This window comes from Protopterus annectens, chromosome 7.part0, assembly GCF_019279795.1.
Source record: "Protopterus annectens isolate FY-2018-M chromosome 7.part0, PAN1.0, whole genome shotgun sequence".
NCBI classification, from domain to species: domain Eukaryota; kingdom Metazoa; phylum Chordata; order Ceratodontiformes; family Protopteridae; genus Protopterus; species Protopterus annectens.
This window is the reverse complement of record NC_056739.1, coordinates 1,689,350,663-1,689,376,323: the sequence shown is the minus strand read 5'-3', so window position 1 is coordinate 1,689,376,323 and position 25,661 is coordinate 1,689,350,663. Positions and strand designations below refer to the sequence as shown.

Genomic DNA, 25,661 nt, shown 5'->3' with positions numbered 1-25,661 from the left:
CCCATCCTATGAGGTATCTCTCTTCTTGCAGCCTTTTTGTGCCTGCTCTTCTACTTCGTGAGTGGCCCCACCTGCCGATGAACTGGTCTAACTCTCATTGTGCAGCATGCATGGGAGGCCTCTGATACAGAATCAGTTCCCTGGAGACTGGACAAAATTATTTCCATGCCCGAGGATCAGCCTCACTGATCGAAAGGTCTAGCAGTTAATGCCATAGTGGTGGTGGCTGCCACAAAGAAGGAACTTACCGAAAAGAGCTCAACTGTCTATCCTCCTAGCCAAGAGTCCAGGATGATGGACAGATTTAGGAAGTGTGGCTTTGCTTCATTGTCCTCCTCCATGAGGTCCTTGAACTTTCTGGCACATTTTACATGACAACACAGGGATCTGATAACCACTGTTTCAGAAACCTTAGTAGGAGCAGTGTCTGAAGTCAGTGATAAGGTTGCCTCTCAGCTTTCCGCCCTAGAGTCCATCTCCAACTCTTCCATGCGGCTTATTGCACATACAGATGAAGGGACTTCTAGTGCAGCAGGTACAGGCATTGCCATTAGGCATCATGCCTGGATTGCACTTGTGTGACTTTGTGGATCCCTTCAAGTCTTCCTTTACCAACGCTTCTGTTGATGCATCTTTCCTTTTTGGCCCAAAAGTCAGAGACACATTAGCCAGGTGTGAGAATGGAAAGACCCTTCCTGCTGTAGGAGTGCATTTTTCCACTCCTCAACGAGTTTATTCCAGGAATCAGAAGAGTGGAAATATGTGGTTCAGAAAGTCCCAAGGGCCTTTACAGGATACACGTGGTAAGTATCACTCCCGGGGCAGGAGGAGGATCTCTTCTGGAAGATGCCCTTCTCGTAACAGAGCGGGCCCAAATAATCAAGGTTCCAGGGGTTCTTTCTCTGGGCAACCCTACTAGCGCTCCTGAGCAGCGGCCCGACTGCTTATCTTTGGGGGTAGTTGGGGGAAGATCTTCTCTGCACCATGCAGCCTGGCACACAATAACATCAAAATCTTAGTTGCCGACAGTAATTACCAGAGGTTACCATATCCGCTTCAGTCTTTATCCCAGACCACTAAGACATATCCTGAATATTCCATCCAATCAGAAGGATATAGCAGCACTCGAAATCCAAACGCTGCTTCAAAAAAAAAAAAAAAAAAAGAGTCATCCAGTCAGTCCCACCAGACCAAATAGGATCCAGATTTTACTCTAGATTCTTTTTAGTGCCAAAAAAGACAGGGGACAGGAGGCCAAACTTATACCTCAGTGTGTTGAACATGTTTGTTCAAACAAAATTCCAGGTGTTCACGGTTCAGTCTATCCTTCCTTTTCTGGAGAAAGACTATTTGATGTGCTCTTTAGATCTTCAGGATGCATATTACCACAAAAAATTCGACAAACGCTTCAGAAGATATCTCCACTGCCAGCTAGGAGCAAGGCATTACCAATTTCGAGCACTGCAATTAGGTCACACGACAGCCCCCTGGGTGTACAAATGCATGGCAGTGGTAGCAGCTCACTTAAGGCTTCATGGATTCCAGGTGTTTCCATATTTAGATGACTGGCTCTTCACTGTCTCCACCAGGCAGCTGCTGCTTTTCTGCCTTGGACTCCGTTCTAAGACTTGCAGAGTTCTTGGGCATCTTGATCAACAGAGAAAAGTCAGTTATCCCCCACACACAAGACATGGAATTCATCGGAACGAGACTAAACACAAGATTCTGCATGGCTGCTCTTCCTTTTCGCAGATTGGAGAAGTTGGTTACAACTAAAAATGATACCCTCTCAAGATAAAGTTCCAGCCCACCAGGTCTTACAACTACTTGGGTTCATAGCAGCGACAGTCACCTTAGTTCCTCTGGCAAGATACCACATGAGGTTACTTCAATGGCTTCTGGCATCACAGTGGTCAATGTTACTTATCCAATGTCCCACCCGATCTGAATAAACAGCCGGTGCAAGCAGGACTGAAATTGGTGGATGAAGACAGAAGACAAATTTTGGATCCGCCCCTTTCCCCCTCCCAGCCCAAGGTCATAGTGACCTTGGACGCATCTCTGATTGGGTGGGGGGGGGGGGCAATTTCAGGGAAAGACTCTTCAAAGCACTTGGTCCCCCTACAGAGGCCAGTTTGCATATCAGCATCCTAGAACGGAGGGCAGTGCTCTTAGTGTTGCAAGCATTCCAATCTGCCCTTCCTTCAGGGACAATTGCTATTCAGTCAGACCAAATGTCAGTTGGCTGGAACATCAACAAAAAAGGGATATCCAGATCCTTCCCCCTTTGTCATGAAGCCCTAAGAGTTTGGCAATGGGTGATTGCCTCCAACCGCTTTCTGATAGCAATGCACATTCCGGGCATTCCTGGGAACTCAGACATGATTGCAGACAAACTTAGCAGATGCATTTTCCTACTTCATGAGTGGTCTCTCAATTCCATTGTCACAGCAAAGATGTTCATTGATGGGGTCAGCCTTATTGCGATCTGTTTGCCTCTCCCACAAATGTAGCAGTTACTTTGCCCTGGTTCCCCCATGGGGGGGGGGAGGGTCCCCTGAGAGAGACTCTTCTCCATGATTGGCCCCCAGGATTTCTTTATGCCTTTCCACCAATACCCCTAATTCCCCATTTTCTAAAAAAAGCCCAACAGTTGAGAAGAAAAATGTCATTGCACCATATTGGCCCCGTCAAGTTTGGTTTCCCTTTCTTTGGCCTCACTTAATTTACCGCCAGTGGATTCTGGATCCAATCCCAGATCTATTTCATCTTCAGGGCGTTGTCCACCCCAGCCTTCAAAATCTCAAGCTGACAGCTTGGTTTCTCCACTTCCAGTAATTGCCAGGCAAAATAACATATCTTCTCCAGTACAAAAGATACTTCTGGCTTCACGTAAACCATCCACCAGAAAACTTCATCTTAGCAAGTGGAAGAGATTTGCACTTTGGCCTGATGAAAAGGGTATTGATCCTTTTTCATCCTCCATTGGCAAGATCTTGGAATACTTACCCAACTTATTCCAGTTAGGAGTCTCTAATTCTATTAGAGTTCATCTAGCTGCCATTTCAAACTTCCATAAAGGTTTCACTGAGCTTTCTCTGATGTTCCACCATCTCTGCAAAACCTTTCTGAAAGGCACTTTACATATGAAACCTCTTTTCAAAGAGCCCATTGCACCTTAGAGCCTAACATTGGTATTGCATAGTTTGGTCCATCATCTTTTCGAGCCAGCAGCCACTTGTGATGTCAAAGTCTTATTTTGGAAAACTGTATTCCTAGTAGCTATCACGTTGGTCAGGAGAATCTCAGAATTAAAGGCTGTGTGTGTAAAATACCCATATATCATTTTTCACAAAGTGAGAGTATCACTCAGGACTAATCCTTTTTTGCCTGAAGTGGCATCAGATTGTAATATAAATCAGTCCACTGATCTACCAGTTAAATTTTTCAAACAAGGGAGAATTTTGTTTACATTTGTTGGATGTACTCAGACAATTACGTTTTAACTTGGATAGAACAAAATCTTGCAGAAAATCGGACTGATTGTTACTTTCTTTTTCGGGTCCTAGACTGGGCAAGTCAGTTTCAAAAGTTACATTGTCAAAATGGTTGAAAGATTTCATCACTTTTATTTGCCGAAAGAATAAGCTGGACTTATCAACAAAACTTAGGGCGCATTCTACCAGGTCTGTTTCCACTTCATTCTTGAGTTTCTATGGATGACATGTGCAGCCGCAACTTGGGCTACTCCCTATACCTTTATCACTCATTACAAATTGGACACACTCTCCAGGGGAAGAGCATCCTTTGACTCTATGGTACTTGGGAATATCCTTCCCTAGGGCCTCCCAAGGTCTAAAGTAGCTAGGGACTCTGTCCAAACAGTCAAGAATGAATGAAGATTGACAACATCAGATCAAGAAGTTATGCTGTTACCATAACGTTCCATCTGTGGTGTTGATCTTCATTCATTCTTGACATCCCACCCACATTCCCTCTCCTAAGACTCTTGGAGTTCGGAACTAGACTTGCGATCCATGTAAGGTTGTTGCTCAGACAAAGCTTCCATCTTTTTTCTATTCTATAGGCAAACTCTAGCTGAAGGAAAGGAAGAGAGGCATGGTGGGTAGCCTTGGCTTGAAAGTTTCTGGCTGGCATGAGATAGTTATAACGGCCGAGTTGGTTCCAAGGGTCAGAACCGAGACCCAACAGGCAAGAATGAATGAAGATCAACACAGATGGAATGTTTTGGTAAGAACATAACTTCTTTTTATTGCTGCTTACAGGCTACAATTAATTTTCCATATTCAGAGTAGTTCAAAGTGCCAGGAATCTCTCACTTGGGAGAGAGATCTCTTATACAAGCTAGGATTCCAAGAGTACATTCAAAAAATATTTTTTTGACTCCTTCCCACAGGATTGTGCTTTTGGGGTGTCAGCTAAACACCTCAGTTCAGAGTTTTATTTTTTCCATATCAAAAAAATATATCTTTGTTTGTTTTTTTTGTTTGTTTGTTTTTGTTTTTCTACTCAAACTTCAGTCGCTGTGAGGGAATACCTCAGGATTTTGGGTCTCTTGGCATCTGATTGTCATGATACCCCTAACAAGACTCCACATGAGGGAGAGCCAGTCTGAATTCTCTGTGGTCCCAGCACTAACATCTTTTGTCTTTTCAAATCCCAGTGCTGGAGTTTGTCAGAAGAGAAATCACTTGGTGTAGACAGAAAATGCCCTTAACTCCAGGTCTCCCTTCCTATTTCAAAACAGTCAGTCACTCAGATGCCTTGGAATTGCTTGAGGAGCGGTTTCAGGAGGGATAAAATAGCAAGGTGTGTGGGACACTGATCACATGCAAGAACATAAATATAAAAGATGCTTGTATCAAGGCACTCAACTCTCTGAATCATCTTTGGTTCCCTGGCCTTCTTCCACTTGTTAATTCAGTGTAACAGTTGTATGGAATAGCAACAGTCAAGAGGGAACCGGGTCTTACCCCTTTGCAGATTAGCCATGTTAACATGGGATATAGCTTCACAGTGCAGTTTCACTTTACAGGTATCCTACATTCTGTCAGAGCAAAACTGTATATGGCAGACAAGCTGAGCAGGATAAGGGGTCTTCCAATATCTGATGTTTGTAGAAAGGTCCACTTCAGAAACTATCTGCCTCATCTCTGAAAAATCGTTTGGTAAGGATTTGCTTCAGGACTCCATGCAAGAAGCCCTGGAAGACAGATGTCTCGTCTTTTTTTTTGGACAGGAATGTTCCTGTATACTTTTCTACCTTTTCCACTGATATCAAGGTTTCTTATGAAGATTCAGAAGGGGAATACCTTTTCCACTGATGTCCAGGTTTCTTCTGAAGATTCAGAAGGAAACTCGCAAGGTCATGGTGACTCCGTTCTGGCCCAGGAAACCATGGTTCTGCTTTTGGAAATGGCCAGGGGCAATTACCACAAGTTTCTTGCAGACTGGATCTACTCGCACAAGAAGAGCTGTGTTTGATACACCCTGACCCCCCCAAATCAACTACTGTTGGTTGTCTGGATGATCTTTTTTGGTCTTAATTCCCGTTAGACACCTTTTTACTGAGGACATGTAGCAGGTACTTATGGAGGTAGGAAATCCTGCTACTTGAAAGTCATATATTAGTAAATGGAAAAGGTTTTCTTTTTGGTGCCAACAACATTACCAGTACCCATACCTTACTAGTTGTTCTCTTGTTTTACAATATTTGCATAAGTTAGTATCCTGCTCCTCCATCAAGGTTCAGCTCTCTCCCATTTCAGCACGTCTACCCATGGATCCTCATTTTTAAATGTGTTCTGTTGTCAAAATGTTTTTAATAAGTAGCCTCCATGAAGACTGGTGGCTGCTTCTTGGATCTTAATTTTGTGTTAGAGAAGCTAACACTTCCTCCAATCAAACCAGATAACCTGGCTGACTTGAGGTTTCTAACGTGAAAAACAGTTTTACTGATTGATCTGACCTCTGCAAGAAGAGTTTCTGCAGTATACAAGCATCTGTACAACTGCATGGACTCAGCCATACCCATTAGAACTAAAACCTGCTTCTCAAGGAAACACAAACCTTTTTGGTGAACATCCTCTATCAACAGGCTTTACAACAAAAGGAAGAAACTGTTGTCCAAGGTTAAAAGGGAACAAATTCCAAATTGGAAAAACTCCCTCCTTAGGCTCAACAAGCAAATTAGATCACTAGTGAAAACCTCCAAGGCCAATTATGAATCGAAACTAGCCTCCATAACAAAGGGAAACCATTAAGTCTTCAGTTATGTCAGGTACCTCTGTGGCAAAGCCCAGGTTTGTTCTGAATTACTACTTAACAGTATCACTTACACTGATCTTGTTGACTTAGACAACCTGTTAGCAGATAAGTTCAGTGCAAACTTCACCCCCTTGTGCCCCCCCGAAGGCCCTTTCGACATCCCCAATACTTGTCTCATACTTCACATCTCCATAGATCGTGTTACAGGCAATATCGAAGGCAAAGAACACAGCTTCCATGGGACCTAATAGTATCCCAGGATGTGTTCTGCACCATCTCCAACAAGAGCCATCTTTGCCATTGAGCAACCTATTCAACCACAGCCTAAGTACTGGCTTCCTTCCAGCAGAGTGGAGAACTGCCATTGTCATCCCCTTGCACAAATGTGGTGCCACTACTGATTCTGGAAACTATCACCCCATTAGCTTGACAAGTCTGATCTGTAAAGCCATGGAGTGTATTATGGATCTCCTAAACAAGGATATAGGCAATCTCCAAGCACTTGACCCCACCCAGTTCGGATTTGTCAAGAGCAGTGCTTGCCTGTTGAACCTGGTTGACGACTTTGAGATTGGCACCAAGGCCCTGAGTGGGGGAAAGTCAGTACATACAGCTTACCTTAACTTGGTCAAGGCCTTTGACACAATCCCCTACTTGGGCATCATTGAAAATCTAGCACAACTTGGTGTAAATCCCTATGTCATCAGGAGCCAACTGGCTCACAGACAGAACCTTCAAAGTCAAAATAGGCACCTCCACCTCTGATAGCAGACCTGTCACTAGTGGAGTTCCCCAGGGATCTGTCCTGGGACCCCGTACTGTTTGGCATCTATTTAGAGGTCTGGGCAAAGACAAAAGGCCTGTGGCTGAACAAGTTTGCGGACGACTGTAAGTTGGCTGCTGTCATTGACTCCCCAATGATGTTAACATACTGCAAGAGGGTCTTACAGCAACTAAAAGTCATGGCCTCAAGGGAAAAGCAAAAAAAATGTATCATCATACCATTTGGCAAAAAATAAAAAAAACTGATTACCACATCAACTGCAACCCCTGAAGCACACAACCTATGATGAGAGACCTGGCACTCAGGTTGATGGCAAACTCGCATTCGACCATCATGTAGCGGCTGTGTTCAGAAAAGCCTTTTACTTGGTTCATCTCATAAGGAAATGGATTGCATCCAGTCTATACTCCTCACTCATTAGACCAATAATTGAGTGTAACGTCCTGTTTGGAATGCACCTCTGCAAACATCTGCACCAACTGGAAAGGCCACTGAAGTACCTCACAAAGAGAGTACATGGCCTCTAACACCTGTCCTATGCAGACAGGCTGAACTCACTATCACTCTACTCTGTATCTTACAGATTGCTCCAGGGTGACCTGTCTCTCGCCTACAAGACAATGTCGAACCATCCCCAACTAGAGATGCTCCATATCCATAAGTCTTACTCCTCATGCACTACCCACTCAAAGGGCCTGAATGTAATATGTGTCATCAATAAAACCTGCTGGAGAGGTTGGTCTCCTAGAGGCTGCCTCATCTCTGGAATGGAGTGGATGGGAAACCACAAGTTTGTCCCTGGGGTTCCACCTGTGTTCCTCATTGACAGGGTTGTAGGTGATAACTGAGATTTCTTTTTGGGTGTAAACGCTTGGCAGGTCCCCAGGGTCATTAGCCTAGTAATCTCCTATGATCCTGTAAGAAAGCTGTGTACAGCAGCTTGAATATCACACCTGCATTTCAACATTCCCTGATTGCTGGAAAAAGTTGCTTTTCTTCTGCTTGGTGTACACTGAATAATAATTTTTCATAAGCACACTCCTGTCCCCAATATTTTGTCAGGAACAACTCTTTATGCTGATATAATTGTATTTTCGTTAATATTGGCTTTGGCTGATTTCTCATGGCAGCATTTGAAGCATAAAAATGATGTGCCCTCTTGTACTCTCATAAATCAAATGCAGTTTTATTCCTTCCAGTTTCTCTGGTACAGCAGAAGAATCTCAGTTTTTCTCTATATGCTCGTGCTCTACAGTTTTTAATAGCTGCTGTTTAGTCTTTTTATATTTCAAAGTTTTGTCAGTTTATCTGGATAGTTAAAGCTTGTATTTTGCAGCCTTTTGTTATCCTTCAGTGTTTCATTTGTTTTAAAGACCTCTGAATACATTTTATAATTATTTTTCCCCTAAATCACATAAATTATTTTTTGTACCAAAGCTGAAACTTGTAGTGCATTTTAACAGCTGCAACATACTTCTTGGCTTGAATTTTTATTTTTTTTTCTAGTTTATTTTACTTTACCTTCTCAAGATTTCTTCTTTGCTGGCATCCAGGCTGTATAATTACTGGTCAGTAAATGAATTTTACTCAAATAAGTCATTTTACTGGTCTGTTTTTTGTTTTTTCTTTAATTCACTTTTCACACTGCTGTAGTAAACTGTCGCTCAGTGTACAGCCATTTTGAAGTTTGCATTAAAGTGAACGTTAATCATACCACTTAGCCATGAAGGGGTCCCTCTGTAGTGTTTGTGTGTGTGTTTATCTTGTCCAACATCAGAATTGTGCTATTGTTTTTCTTTCCATATGATACACTCGAGGAGTCCATCTATAAGTCTTAAAAGTTTTGTATTAACTTATATCATCGTTCCACTGTTTTCTTGGAGTTGATACTATTCAGATTTGGTGAAGAGGGAAATATATTGAGAATTTTTGTCTGCCACAGTGTCAGGCATTGCATTGTAGATTGAGGTAATGCACATGTTAGAGAATAGGAGCTTGAGCTTTAAAGAAATAGTTTTGCATGGTGATACACACATGCACTTTTTTTTAATCCCCAAGATGATCTTGAAGAGTAACTGAATACGGTAAGTAATCAGGTTTGAGTTATTAACTTAACAGTTACCATTATTTCTTAAGTAAGTTTTGTAGCTGTATTGCTAATGTTTGTTTGCTTCTATATTTTGTGGTGGTTATCTCAAATTCATGCTTTGTCAGGTATTTATGTGGTAGAGTAATTGTCAGAAAGTTCTTGGTTTTGTAGTTTAACTCATTCCCTCCGAAGGAGCTCTGGACGTTTGCAGTGCAACTTCCAATAGGCGGAGCTGAATCTTTTTGCTAGAATTAAACTATGTCCTCACATTTCAAACAAATGTTCATCTCTGGAACCATAGGAGCTATTAAAGAAGTGTAAATGGCAAACTCTTCAGCACCAACTTTTTATAGTAGTTGTCTACTTTAGGTTCTACGTCTTAAAGTAGATTTTATCCATTGCAGATGTTAGTGTTTCACTGTTGCAGTCATTACATTTGGGGTAATCTGCTGGCAGGTTGCCCTCAGTCTGCCTGAATAACAAAGTCTTGGGTCCTGCGTCAGTTGCTGTCGCCTCTTCCATGACGTCAGGTCGTCAGGGGTGTAAAACATGCAGCTGACGCCATTTTAACCAGTCTTTCTTGCCGTACGGTGCCCGAAGCAGAAGCAGTTCGCAAGAGCCGGTCAGCTGACTGCTGAAATTTTCGTTTTCGAGTTTCAGAACCAAAGTCTTCAACCTAAAGTGAAGTACCCCGTAGGGGAAACTTTTTCTTGCTCCTTACCAATGTCAGTGAAAGTTAATAATTGTATTACTTGTGGGAAGCAAATACCTCATAAGGATTTTCATTTGTACTGTATTCCTTGCCTAGGCCCTGACCACAACATGCCTTGCTGTCGGTTTTGTTCTAAATTTAACCAATGCACTATTAAGCGTCGGAAAATTTTTGCTTCTGAATACTTTGGTTCAAGATTTAACTATCCTGAAATGTCATCTGTTAGCAATCAGACTACCGGAATTCACAAAAAACGCAAAGAAAAATACAGAGACAGGACGTCGAGGTCCAAAACCGACGAAGCTTCTCCTAAGCCAGTCGCCGGTACTCAGTGAGGCGCTTTCGCAGCCCCTGATGCCCGCTACTTTTGATTCGCAGGCATCTACTGAGACTCATTCGGAGTCCGGTATGCCGCGAGATTCTTCAAGTATTGAACCCGGGGATGTCCTTCATGGATGCATCTGCAGTCATAACAAGTGGGTTGTCCTGTCGTCAGGCAGCCCTGCAGTCGGCCGGATTCCAAAGTCCGGGTCCGGCTTCGGCTGATGTCGCACTCCACCCGACGTCATCTCTGTTGGTCTTCGGGTATAAAAGCATCAGCCGACGCCATTTTCCTCAGTCTTTCTTGCCGCGTGGCGCCCGAAGCAGAAGCTGTTCGCAAGTGCCGGTCGGTCGGATCCAGAGATTACTTCTACCGAATACTACTTCGAAGACTTCTAAAGCTAAGTACCCCGTTGGGGACTCTTTCTTGCCTCAGCCGATGTCAGAAAAAGTTAACAATTGTTTAACCTGTGGGAAACAAATACCTCATAAAGATTTCCACTCTTACTGTCTGCCTTGTTTAGGCCCAGCCCACGACGTAGCAGCCTGTTCGGCCTGTGCCTCTTTCAACCGACGAACGCTTAGGCGTCGGTCGGAGTTTGCAGAACAGTTTTTCGGTTCTGATTTTGTGTACATTATGCCGTCGGATCCTCCGACTACCCAATCTACCAAAAAACGCAAAGATAAAGACAGACACTCGCGGTCCGCGGTTTCGGCCGAAACCACGGTAAAGCAAACCGCAAGTGTCTCGGTTTCGGCCGAAACCGAGAAAACTGATCAAAGTACAGCTGAACCTATTCTTACAACTGAGGCCCCTGCTACAACTCTTGAATCGACCTCAGAAATTTTACCCACTACGGTGGTTGACTTATCAGACACCATCCCCTTGGATGTCTCTACCCCAGCACGTGGTGCTGCTAGGCCTCCAGCAGCCATGTCCATTAAGGCCTTCGCCAGGGCTAAAGCAGCCAAGACTACTAAAACAGTGCCTGTTAAACCCCCCCACATCCAGGCCCTCTTCTAGTTCTCAAATGCTTTCTTTGGCAGAAGATTTAATTTCTTTAATTAGAGGATCTCAATCTCACCCAGACAGGGCCTCTCAGCCCCCAGAGAAGAGACCTAGGGCAGAGCCCCCTGAGCCAGTGTCTTCTGATGATTCTGCTGATGAATCAGACATAACTGACCAGCCAGAGGCTCCCTTCTCCAATTTTGAAGATTCTGATGCTGAAGAATCCATTCCAGCTGCTTCCCCACCAGAAGAATTCTCCTTTGGGGAAACCTTGCATGCCATGCGAGAACAGTTCCAATGGCAGCAACAGGATTTTTCAGACTCCAGAAAAGACTTAGGACCTTTCTGCACCTCCCACAGCACAGGCCCTTAGCTATACCTCCTGTTCTCTCTGTGGTGGATGATGCTTTCAATGATGTTTGCTCCGCTCCAGATTCTTTACCCCAGCCCCTGCCAAACCAGACAGATTTTACAGGGTGCCAGATACTCATCACCACCTTTACAAGGCCCCACTTGCAGACCCAGAAACTATATCCCAGGGTCCCAAGGCAGTAGCAGCGACCACAGCTAAAAACCCTATTCCTTCTGAAAGGGAAGCAAGGTCATTAGACAGATTGGGTAAAAGGTCTACACTTCAGCTACTCTCTCAGCTAGAGCTTTAAACTGTCAGTTTCACATGATACAATACCAAGAGTTTATGCTTGATCAGTTAACTAAAACCTAACCACTGATGAATCTCTTGATAAGAAATATGTATTAGAGATGGTAAATAACATACAACAGGTTAGCAACCATTCCTTAAAATGTGGCTATGATGCACTGGAGGCTTCATTTAGATCAGCCATGACAGGCACAGTGATAAGAAGGCATGCATGGCTAAAGGAACAAGCTTTACCGGATCATGTTAAAGCTAAGTTGCTAGATGCTCCTATGGACAAGACAAGTTTGTTTGGTACGCCTGCCCAGCAGGTTATGAAGAAAATGGAAGAAAAGGCAAAATCTGTTCAAACTGTTAAAGATTTCTTGCAGGTTCAACCCCAAGGTTTAGCAGGAACTGGCCTGCCAAAAATGGGCCTTTCCTGACTCCACAAAATTTCAAAGGGGCAGGAATAGACGTTCCAGAGGCAGAAACCAATCCAGAGGAGGTGCCTACAGAGGGCGACAGTGGCAAGGTAACAACAGAGGCACAGACACAGCCACTGCCACTACATCAGCACAACCACAGTGACTTAATCCTAAATCCGCCTACCAGGGAACAAATAGCAGCTCCTCTAGGCGGAAAGTTAACCTTATTTTCAAAGAACTGGCACTACATAACAAAAGACAAGTGGATTTTACAAACCATAGATCAAGGTTACCGGTTTCACTTCCACACTTTACCAGTCAAAAGAGGAATGCCAAATCTACCTCCAAATCAAAAACAGAGGCTCTACGCCAGATAATGGAGTTAGCAAACATGAGAGCTGTGGAAAGAGTGCCAACAGCAGAACAAGGAAAGGGGTTCTATTCCAGACTATTCCTAGTTCCAAGAAAGGAAAAAGTTGGAGACCAATTCTCGACCTGTCCACCTTAAATACATACATCATTGTCCCAAAATTCAAAATGCTGACCCTACAGCAACTTCTTCCCATGCTGGGCAAGGAGTCTTGGCTGGTAACTCTAGATCTCAAGGAGGCATACCTGCACGTCCCCATTCGACCAATCTGCAGAAGATACCTCAGATTTCTTGCAGGATCAGAGCACTATCAATTCTCAGCATTGCCCTTTGGCTTATCTACTGCCCAGAGTATTCACAAAATGCCTGGCATCAGTAATCGCCCATTGCAGACTACAGGGAATTCAAATTTACCCATACCTGGACGACTGCCTGCTACAAGGGGACAACAAAAGCAAGCTGACAACAGATTTACAAAGGGTCATTTACTTGCTACAAGGACTGGGATACACAGTCAATTTACAAAAGTCAAGGCTGATACCATCCCAAACAAGGACATTCTTGGGCGGAATTGGACACAGTACAACAAATGGCATTCCTGACTACAGAAAAACGAAAAGAACTTCCTCTTTACTTCTTGGCACTAACAAAACTGAACAAGTTAACAGCAAGAAAAGTTCTGCAGGCCTTGGGCTTCATGGCATCATGCATAATCTTGGTCCCATTTGCCAGACTACATATGAGGAAACTACAGTGGTACCTAAAGAATTTATGGTCCCAACACAGACACAGTCTAGAAACAGAAATCCCACTAATTCCATGCTTAAAACAGGAGTTCCTATGGTGGGCTCAGGCATGCCAGTCAAACCCAGGCCTACCCTTTCGCAGATGTCAACCAAGCCAGACCATCACAACAGACGCTTCAGACCTAGGATGGGGCCCACATGCTGGACAAATGCGTGCAAGGATTGTGGACACAGGATCAACTTCACCTGCACATCAATCTAAAAGAAATGCTGGCAGTAAAACTGGCAATCCAAAAGTTCAAACCATTTCTCAAAGAGGGCCAGTTGATGATAAGGACAGACAACACCACAGTCATGTGGTACATCAACAAACAGGGAGGCACTCATTCATACCCCTATGCAGAATGACCTTGGAGCTGTGGACCCTGGCACTCAGCTACAACATTCAGTTACAGGCAATATTTGTACCGGGAAAGACAATACTCTAGCAGACATATTAAGCAGAACCACGGATGCCCACGAATGGAAGCTGCACCGGACATCTTCAAGACCATCTCAAAGAAATGGGGAATGCCACAGATAGACCTATTCGCATCACCTCTCAATCACCAGCTCAAAAATTCTGCACAAGGACATTCCACCCACTAGCATGGAAAGTGGACTCACTCTCCTTCAACTGCAAAGGCCTAACAGCATATGCATTCCCACCTCTTCCTTTGATACACAAGGTACTACTAAAAATCAAGGAAGAACGTCCAAGGATAATCCTGATAGCTCCAAACTGGCCAAGACAACACTGGTACCCACTACTGAAGAGCATCTCTCTACACAATATGTGTCCAATACCCCTGATGCCTTTTATGTTAATTCAGAACAACTACAGCATCATACATCCAAACCTAAAAACGCTGCAACTGACTGCATGGAACATCACATAGCAGTAGCTAATCCAGAACTTTCCCAAAGAGTTAAAGACATTATTCTTGAAGCACGCAGACCTTCAACAAGAAGGAACTATGCTGGAAAATGGAAAAGGTTTGTCATTTGGAGTACGGAAAGAGGAAAAGATGTGTCAAACATAGATATGCCTAACATTCTGGAGTATCGGGCCGAACTTCTTCATTCAGGCCTGTCCTACTCCTCCATCAAGATACATGCATCAGCTATTTCAGCAGAATACAGCTTTGATCCACCTGTTTTTTCGCACCCTTTGCTCAGGCAGTTCCTCAGAGGAATCAAGAATGTAAAACCTCCAAGGAAACCACCATTACCAGCTTGGGATTTAAACTTTGTGCTAGAAAAGTTGACACTATCACCCTTTGAACCAGCAGCAACAGCAGACCTACAACACCTGTCATGGAAAACTGCTTTCCTACTGGCAATTACTTCAGCAAGGAGGGTTTCAGAACTACAGGCCTTAATGGCAGTGCAGCCCTTCCTAATCTTCCACCAAGATAGAGTGTCCATGAGGACTAATCCTACATTTATGCCCAAGGTGGTATCCAGAGTGTCTTTAAACCAGGCAATCCACCTACCTACCTTCTTTCCCAACCCACAAAACAGAGGGAAAGAATACTGCATACCTTGGATGTACATAGACAGCTACGCTACTACTTGGACAGAACAAAAATAGCAGAAAGACTGACCAACTTTTGTAGCCTATGCAACAGGAAGGGAAGGAAAAGCTATTTCCAAACAGACAATCTCCAAATGGATAGGAAATTGCATACGATACTGTTACTCCTTCCATGGAAAACCAATTCCACAGAACATAAGACCTCATTCTACAAGGGCAACAGCCACTACCACAGCCTTCTTACGAGGAGTGGCAACCAAAGACATTATTGAGGCGGCTACTTGGACCTCCGTGCATACATTTGCCAAGCATTATAATTTGCCTCTATATTCCAGATCCCGAGCAGGGTTTGCCACTGCTGTACTGCAAGGGATCCTAAACACACCATAATCTACTTTTATCCTCCTCCTAGTTGGCTATGGTATTCTACCCACTTGTTATGACTGCAGATGCATCCATGAAGGACATAGTACAGTTTTGTACCTACCATAAATGTAGATGTCCGAACTGGATAGCATCTGCAGTCAGGATTACCTCCCTCCTTCCCCTCTGTGGTACTCCTAGGGTGTTTACCCTCCTAATAGCTAGCTGTTGGGGGGGAGTCTTTTATGGTGTATTTGTTTGTATATATGTACATACATGCTTATTGTTGTGTTTACCTCTAGCTATTTGGAAACATTGGCATCTATCCAAATTTTAGCCTGCAGAGGGCTACTGGCATCTGGGGCAAGAAACACTGAGGAAAATGGCGTCGGCTGATGCTTTTATACCCGAAGACCAACAGAGATGACGTCGGGTGGAGTGCGACATCAGCCGAAGCCGGACCCGGACTTTGGAATCCGGCCGACTGCAGGGCTGCCTGACGACAGGACAACCCACTTGTTATGACTGCAGATGCTATCCAGTTCGGACATCTACATTTATGGTAGGTACAAAACTGTACTTTCTCTCTCCCTTGGATGGGTCTGGAGACGCTGAGCATGCACCGGCTTTTGAGGGTGTTTTCAGGCCTTAAAGATTTGTATATTAAACCAACGCCATCATCAAAAACAAGGCCAAAGCCAACTTCTATGTCTAAAAAAACGAAGCATGAGCCACGTGCTGAGGCCCCTATGCCTAAAAAACAAATGATCAAAATGGGTGAGGATTTAATTACCTTGATCGGGGGTTCCCAACCCATTGCTGATGTTTTTTTCAGAATCCAGCATGGCTCCTGATTCCCTGCCTCCGGCTTCTAGTAAGCCAGACAGATATTACAGGGTTCCTGACTCCCACAAGTTTCTTTTCAAAAATCCTACTGCTGACCCTGAAACAATTTCTCAGGGTCCCAAGGGTGTTAAAGCTTCTACTGCTAAAAACCTACCCCTTCTGATAGAGACTCCAGGGGTGCTGGATAGATGGGGTAAGAAGGTTTATACGTCTGCAACCTTGGCAATTGGGGCTTTAAACTTCAATTTCATATGCTTAAATATCAATAGCATGTCATGGGCTTACTTATACAGAAAATGATGTTGATTTCTGATTGTGTGGAAAATAGTTGCAGGATTTATTGCATTCAGCTGAACATGTTGGAAAGCATACTTTGCAATGTGGTTTTGATTCCTTGGAGGCCTCTTGCAGGGCCGCCGTAACTGGATCTGTGATAAGAAGGCATGCTTGGCTCAAGGAGCAAAATCTGCCTGATCATGTTAAAGCTAAATTGTTGGATGCTCCTTTACAACAGGACAGTCTTTTTTGGTAATAAGGCAGAAGAAGTTTTGAAAAAGATGGAAGACCAAGCTAAATCTATGCAAACTGTAAAATATTTTTACAGGTGCAGCCACCCAGGTAAAGTAGGCACTGGGCTATTAAGAATCTGTCCTTTCCAGTACGTAACAGAGCTGCTCAGGTCAAACCCAGACACTCCAAAGGCTCCAGGTTTCAGTCACAAGGAACATACAGAACAAAACAATGGAGTGCCTCCACCTCCAAATCTGGAAGTAGCAAAGCACCCCCCTACAGTGAACAGTCTCAATGACTTTCTTCTGCCATTTCCAAGCACTTATCTTTTGGCAGCCCCTTTGGGGGGGAAACTAGCACTTCATGCTCAAAATTGGCATCTAATTACCCAGAACAAGTGGGTCTTAAATAGAGTATCCCAGGGATACAGATTTCATTTCCACACATTGCCAATTCCAAACGGATGGCCAGACCTGCCTCCAAATCAGTGGGCATAGGCCCAGAAACAAGTCATGTCCCTCATGGATATGGGGGCTATTCAACTAGTACCAGAAAAGGAAAAAGGACAATGTTTTTATTTAAGACTTTTCCTGGTATACAGAAAAGACAAGTCATGGCATCCAATTCTGGACTTATCCATTCTAAATACCTTCCTGGACATTCCAGAATTCAAGATGCTGACTCTACAACAGTTACTGCCTATGCTAGGCAAGGATGCCTGGTTGGTAACTCTAGACTTAAAAGAGGCTTACCTGCATATCCCAATCAGGGAATCTTGCAGAAGATACCTCCGCTTCAAAGCAGGCTATTTGCAATACCAGTTCTCTGCACTGCCCTTTGGATTATCTGCTGCGCCCAGGGTCTTCACAAAGTGCCTGCCACCAGTGATTGCATTTTGCAGACAAACATTCAAATTTATCCTTATCTGCACGATTGTCTAATTCAGGCAGAAAACAAGGACACTCTTCTACAACATCTGGCATTTGTAAAAAGGCTTTTAACATGCCTAGGGTACACCATAAACGAAAAAATTTGGCACCCTCTCAAATAATTACACTCCTGGGTGCAAGCTTGAATACAAATGCTCAGATGGCTTACCTCATGCCAGACAAACAAATTCAGTTGATAACATAGTTCAAACAAGTGGCCACAAAAACCCACCTATCTGAAAGACAAATTCTGCAGGCTTAGGGGTTCATGGCTTCCTGCATTCTACTAATTCCATATGCAAGACTGCATATGACGAAACTTCAATGGTACCTAAAAAGCTTATGGAGTCAACATTGTCACAGCCTGGAAACAATGATTCCCCTCATTCCTTGTCTGCAACAGGAGTTCCTATGGTGGACAGAGGCCTGTCACCAAAACAAGGGACTGTCATTCATTCTACCCCCTGCCACCCAAACCCTGACTACAGATGCATCAACTAATTTCACCAGTCACATCTCTCAGTAAACCTATGATGGATGTCATTTTTGGAGGCTAAAAGGCCTAGTACTAGAAAATCTTGACTGATAAATGGAAAAGATTCTGTGCCTGGAACCAAGCACAAGGCATAAACACAGCAATGCCCAATATTCCTCAGATTCTGCAATATTTAACTGAGATGCTTCACAAGGACCTATCTTTTTCTTATATAAAAATCCATGCCTCTGCCATCTCGGCTCATTACAACACAGAGCCTCCTTTCTTTTCTCATCCCCTGCTAAGCAGTACCTCAGAGGAGGCAAAAATTTGAGACCTCACAGGAGAGCACCAACTCCTGCATGGGACCTCAATTTTGTGCTGGAAAATCTCAAACTACCCCCTTTTGTACCAGCTTCTACTGCAGACATAAAATATCTTTCTTGGAAGACAGCCTTTCTTGTAGCAGTCACTTCAGCTAGAAGGATTTCAGAACTACAGGCTCTCATGGCAGTGGAGCCTTTCATTATCTTTTATCCAGACAGGGTGGCCCTCTGGACCAATCCATCCTTTATGCCTAAGGTGTTATCCAGTGTGGCTCTTAATCGGACCATTCATCTGCCAACTTTTTTCCCAAATCTGCAGAACGGGGGAGTGGATTCTGCATTCATTGGATGTACACAGACAACTAAGATTCTACTTAAACAGGACAAAATCTCTAAGAAAGTCTAAGCAACTACTGGTGACATTTGCTGCAGGGGCAGGGGGGAAGGCTATTTCAAAGCAGACTATTTCAAAATGGATAAGCCATTGTGTTTGTTTCTGCTACATGCAGCATGGTAAACCTGTCCCCAAGGGGATCAGATCCCATTTCACCAGGGCTTCATCTACTTCTGCAGCTTTTCTCAGAGGAGTTCCAACCAGAGACATTCTAGAAGCTGCTACTTGGAGCTCAGTTCATACGTTCACCAAAGATTACCATTTACCTCTCTTTTCTAAATCCAGGGCAGGCTTTGCCACGGCTGTCCTGCAGGGCCTTATAGCTGCTCCTAATGCTGTATAATTCCATCCTCCCATCCATAGCTTTGGGATTCTACCCAAATGTAATGACTGCAACAGTGAAACACGAAGAATCATAGTACAGTTGTGTACACTTACATTAATGTAGATGTTACATAAGTTAGATGAGTGTGTTCACTGTTGCAGTCTGGGTTACCCACCCGCCCCCTTTTCTCTCTAATTATACCTCTTCTTTCCTTTACTATGCTCAAAAGCCTTTTTGGTGTATTTGCTTTTAGATGGAAGTAATTTTTTGTGTTCTAAATTACATGTATATATAATTTCTGCTCCCCATTTGGGGGGGCACCTGACATCTGGGGCAAGAAAAACTGATTAAAATGGTGTTGGCTGCATGTTTTATACCCCTGCCGCCATGGAAGAGGAGACAGCAACCGACGCAGGACCTAAGACTTTGTTATTCAGGCCGACTGAGGCAGCTTGCCAGCAGATTACCCCAAATGTAATGACTGCAACAATGAACACACTCGAACATCTACATTTATGGTAAGTGTACACAACTGTACTTTATCACAGTAACTGTTAAGTTTGTAATATTTTGTAAACAACTTGGATATCTCAACAGCACTGAATTTACACACACTTTGTCTGCAGCAGTTTGTTCATCCAGATGAGAGCTTTCTTATGAGGCTAAGCAGTACTGTTTGTGCTACTTTGTAGCTGAAATTTTTAGAAAAACATGAAATTTATTACAGTATAAATATTTTAGGAACAGCAATTAATATTCCATTAGTTGCAGTAGACAGAGGTCAAATATTAATATAGTTTGCCACTGTGTAAGCTTTAATTTGAAATCTTTTAATGCATTGTATGTAGCATGGTTTTAGAATTATTAATGCAAATATAAACAAGCACTAGATGACACCTAGAGTCATGCAGAAACACCTGGAGGCGTCACTTGGATATAATGAGCTTTGACTTAAAGATCAGTTATAAAAAACTGAGCTTAGAATTACATATGTACAGATATACTCTACTTTTAAGTAATGTGTGATTGTATGTAAAACCTAGATTTCAAAATACTGAGAACAATGTGACTGAGTAGAGCTTACCTACTGATAATTAGTCTAATACCATGCAGTATGATTTTGCTTTGGTGAATATAGTCTCATTTATTGATGAGTATGATTAGTGCTTTCAAGATGATTTTGTCATATGCAGGTGTACTACAACAATTGTTGACAAAGCTGTGATTGTTTATGCAGATGTCAACTTCAGGTGCTGCTTCGTTTGGAGATGTGTGTGTTGTGTCCAACATTAAAGGAGAACGCTGAATGGAAAGAGCAACTAGCGGAAGAGGCAAGTATCTTTATGAAAAAAAAAATCCAATCTAACTTTCATTTTATATAAGCTAAAAGCTGATGAGGCATTAAGTGCCATTTGTTGATAATTAGTTTGCTCACTTTAGATAATGGCTTTATTTACCTGTACTACTCTGGGAAAAGTAGCACATCTTCTGCATTTTGCACTCATCTGGATTTGTCCCATGCATGTTGTGAAAAACATTTTGATTGATTTGCCCCAAATGCTTGTGTATGTGGGATATTTTAATTGCAGTAAACCTTGATGTGGAGAACAAAGTAAGTTTAGCATCCTCTGACAACTCCCTCTTTAGGAGTATAGAGTTTTGCTTGTCTTAGTTCGAGCCTGCAAGGCTAGAAAAGCGAGTGCTAAGGCATGTATTTTTTATGTTAAATTATAAAAAAATACAGTTTTAAATAATAAAATACTTTACTAATATCATAATACTTTTGATAAAAAATTAAGATGTGCTTGTGAAATTATCTTGAAGGAAATTAAAAGCAATGCCAAAATAAGCCTGGAAGTGAAATGCTTTGCTAATAATTAGGATGCCATCTCACTCTCCTCCCTGCCTGTGATAACTTGCTACTGCTTTTCAATCTGTGACTTGTTGCTGTGCAAGTTAGGTGTTGGCCTCGGTTGTAAAGATGAAGCCATTGTTGACACTTAACATGGCTCTTGATTGTCAAATGTAGAATACTCACTGTAGGGAACAGCTGCTGGAGTCTTCAGCAGTGTTTTTTCTTGCAAGAATAAGAAAAAATACTGGCATGCCATCATTTAGACCTGTGGGACAGTATTAACAGCATCTACTGACAATTATAATGAACCACGATCTTTATGAAAGCTTTTTTCCTGGCAGGAGACAAGCTTAATGTGAAACCAGACAGGCTTTGGTGGGTAAGGCAAAAGACAAGTGTGACAGTAAATGATCATTGATCTGGCTTCTCATGGTCTGAGTATGTGCTCTGTTTTGTATGTATGAGAAAAACAAATGTTAATACCTTACTTTGGCCATGATTTCCTTACACCAATCACAGTTAAACATTAGTGTTGTACCCACTTAAAAATTGGTGATTTTGTGGAGTAGGGAGGCAGGCTGGATGTGAAAGCAACTGTTCCATTGATCTTCTCAGAGGCAGTCTACATGCATGCATACACATAAACATGCACATATTGTGCATAAAGACAAGTGTGTTGGTTTGTAAGAGGAGGAAGTTGAACTGTAATAATGCAGATCACAGTGATGTGGATCAATGTACAATAAGTGACATTTGATGACCAGTTGCAGGATGGCATTCATCTGGTTGTCTTGAAACTCAGAGCTTTGCAGATGAAGGGGCAATACCCCATATTCTTCTCTGCATGAGGACACAAGCCATGCTTCCCCGAGGTAAGAGTGCGCATTGGACCATACCACCTTCCTTTTTTTTTTTTTTTTTTTTTTGAATGCCTGTCTTGCCTGTCTGTTTTATCAGTGCAGAGTTGGACTTTGCTAATGTAATTCTGGCTGGGAAAATGTGTGCATCTTGAGGTGTGGTTTGTGCATTCATGAAGAGACTGAGTTTAACACTTTTAATACTAAGATTATTATTCTTGATTTCATTTTAGGAACATTATACCATGATCCAATATGGTGTTGTTTTTGGCCATTCAGACATGTGGATTGTGTGGATCTGATGGGATCTGACCTTGGTGCCGATGTCAAGCTTTTCAGTTCTAGAGGTCTGACTCCTCCCATACGCATAACACCCTAGGTTGAACTACAGATACTCTGGTCTCGTTTGCTATTTAAACTGTTCAGATGTGTAGGTTTACTGCTTCGCAAAAGCGGTTCACCAGTGTGTTCCTCTCTGACTGTAAGAGCTTTCTTAACTTTCACTAGACCTAAAAAAAAAAGTTTTCATTTTCTTTGTTGTGTTTTTGCCTTAGTTTTTTTTCTTCTCCTTACTACAAAAGCTAGAAGGAGAAGATGAAGGGGTAGCATCCATTTGAGCTGGAAGGATCCCCTTAAGAACTAACTAATCATGCCATGTTTGAAAAAATCAAGCACTGAGGACTCTGGACAAATGGCAGACAGTGTATGGGTTAGCCATATCTAGACAATAGACACACTTTGTATGTGGGTCCTGAGCGAGCAGCTTGAGCGCACACAACATTTTTTGAAGCCTAACAGTTCTGAGATATTAAGGCTGAAAAAATGGTGAAGGTCAACAGAAAAAAAACAGTACATGTAAATGTGTAAATATAAGGGTTATAACACTAAAGGTTAAACAAGATAATAGGAAAACTATCTATCTATGTACATGTGTGTGTATGTATATCCACTGAAAACTCAGATTACTGAAGCTGACCAAGCCTGTCAGTCCTGACCCAGAAATTCTAAGGACAGAACCGAAATCCCCTTGGCCCAGTACTCCTCCTCCTCCAAAGACTCATTTTTCACCAGAGCCACTGACTTCTAGTCCTCGCTTTACAATACTTCAGGAAAAGAGGTACTTTGGACTCTACTCAGTAGCTTCATCCTCTAGGCCATCCAAGATGGACGTCAACAGGATGATGAGGAAACTTTTGAAAACATAGATACAGCCAGGCATTATCCCAACACTGTTGTCTGGGGGGGTGCCAACTGTTGGCCGTCTTAACCCCTCCGTACAAGAATCTGAACCAGTCCAACTTTTGGCTTTGGGTTCATTGGAACAGATCGGAACTGTAGTTCCTTTGTTGGCACTGGAGCTCTTAGCATCTTCATCACTGAATATATATATCCCAGTCCCTCTAGATGCTGATACCATTGGATTAAAATGAGACTCCGAGCAGAAGCTTCGCAGCCAAGTTTCAGGGGAGTGATTTAACAACAAGGTTCTTAGATCTGTCTGTTCCCTTCCGGACCTCAACTTTAGATAACTTGGGACCAAGATCATATTCAGAACCAAGACTTGTTGGCACTGTGATCAATGGCACAGATAACTTCTGCTTTCAAAGCCTCTGAAAGAGTTTTGGCATTCTCAAAAGACAAGGCAGCTAATACTCCTGCTCTATCCAAGCCCCTCGTACATTCTGCTTCTCTTCCCTTACACTCAGCAGTACAGGAACAGTCGACTCCAACAGTTTCTGAGGAAATCTGCTTTGTCGGTTCTCCATCTGATTTTGACCCTTTTGCTGAATCTCTAGAAGGTGTTCCCAGAAAACGTACATGTAAGTGGAAATTTCTAGACTCCTCACCAGAGTCATTCACAGAAGATACTGACTTAGAGGAAGGAGAATACTCCCCTTGCTCACTCTCTGAGGATCTGTCTTTTGGAGACCTTCTAGAATTAATGACACAGAGAAGGGGGTTGCACATCCCAAGACCCTTCTCCAGATGAGTCTGTTTTCTTGGAGGCTTTTGGCTGTTAGGCTCCAGACCAACTTCATCCTGGGTGGTACCACCCATAAACCCCCTCATAGACCTAAATGCTCAACAGGCATGGAAGGACTCCATTGTGGTGGAGTGCATTCCAAAGAACGCAGATTACATTTTTTCTGTTCCAACTGATAGCATGCACTGGATTAAGCGTAAACTAGTAAATGCTGTGGTGGTGGCAGTAGCCACTAAGGAACAGTTGTAGGAGGAAAGCTCTTCGGTCTGTGGTGATGAATAGATATGGAAAGCAGACTTGCACTTCATTGACATTTGCCCTTCAATTGCGCAATTGTCTTACTCCCCTTACAAGATGAGAGACTTGACAAAAATCACCAAATCTCTCTCTGGGTTACTGGCAGATGTTCAAAAGATGGTGGACTCTAAGCTTTCCACATTTCAGTCATTGTCTTCTAATGTGACCATGCATCTGCTCTCTAACACTGCTTACAGTACAGCCATTGCGGCAGGCACCGGTATCACCATGTGCTGCCACACCCGGATGTGTCTGAGAGTTTGCAGAAGGCTTTAATTCATCCTTCATTTATGCTTCTTATGATGGTTCCACCTTGTTTGTACGTAAAGTTAAGGATACACCCACCGGTAGTCAACAAGATGGAAAGACGGTCTCTGTAGTGGAGGTATGCATCTCCACCCCACAAAGAATATTCTGTAGAAGCCATAGATCATGTAAGAGTCCACAAATCACAGGATTCTTTCCATGACTCACAAATTGAAAGTCCTTCCTGTTGGGGGGAGGGGCACAGGGGCAGTTTCAATAGTCTATGCCCAACAGGCAGAGGAATACCACAAAACTAAGGCTTTCAAAGTCCCTTTTTGGAGAAAGCCTTTAATTTGCCCAACTGCTGCACTCTGAAGACAGTCTGGTGGCATCTCTCCATACATCCTCAAGCTTGGCAAAAGATATCAGGTTTGTGGGTGTTGAGAATAATATCCAAAGGCTAGTAATTTCCTGTTTTTCTTCAATCACAAAAGAAAAAGAATACCCCCAGTGTTTCACCCAATCTATGGGACTTAGCAGCCATAAAAATATCAAAGCTGCTAGAAAAAAGTTAGCTGGTTTCCCCACACCCAGTTAGAATCTGGAGTCTTATTTCAGATTATTTTTAGTGCCACAAAAGACTAGGAATCTCCGATCCATTTTAGATATAAGCCACTTGAACAAGTTTGTAAAACAGAAAATTACTGGTTGGTCAGTGTCCAGGCCATTTTACCTCTGCTGAGTCAGAATTATCTGATGTGTGCTATAGGGATCTCCAGGATGCTTACCATCACAAAATAGTCAGCTGGGAGACCATCATTTCCAATTCAGAGCTCCGCCATTTGATCCCACCACAGCCCCCAAGGTGTTCACCAAGATCATAGCATTTGTAGTGGTGCACTGGCATCTTCAAAGCATCCAGATCTTCCCATATCTACACTATTGTCTTTTCACTGTTCCCACCAAACATCTCCTTTGCGAATACCAGGACCATGTACTCCACCTGCATCAGAACCTAAGAATTTCATTAAATCTTAAGAAATGTCAATGGACTCCAATGCAAACTACAGAATCCATAGGATGCCACTTGAATACAAAACTTCAGATAGTCAGCCTTCTTCTTGCCAGAGTTCATCCACTATGCACGACAACCCTACCCATTCTTTACCACCTAAAACTACCAGCGAGATTGATCCTATGGCTCTTAGGTCTTATTAACTCTACAATTCCAATGATTCCCCTAGCGAGGTATTGCATGAGAATACTACAGTGGACCTTGTCGCTAAAATGGACA

The 25,661-nt window shown here is 42.9% G+C and overlaps 1 protein-coding gene across 1 annotated transcript in view; it reads left to right on the top strand.

The window, feature by feature from the left end:
• Window positions 1–25,661, top strand: part of TICRR (TOPBP1 interacting checkpoint and replication regulator) — a 3,405,639-nt gene that overhangs the window by 1,757,921 nt on the left and 1,622,057 nt on the right. The window contains exon 12 of the mRNA XM_044078205.1: window positions 20,366–20,459. Within this exon, the coding sequence (XP_043934140.1) occupies window positions 20,366–20,459 (94 nt within the window). The remainder of the gene's footprint in view (window positions 1–20,365; window positions 20,460–25,661) is intronic.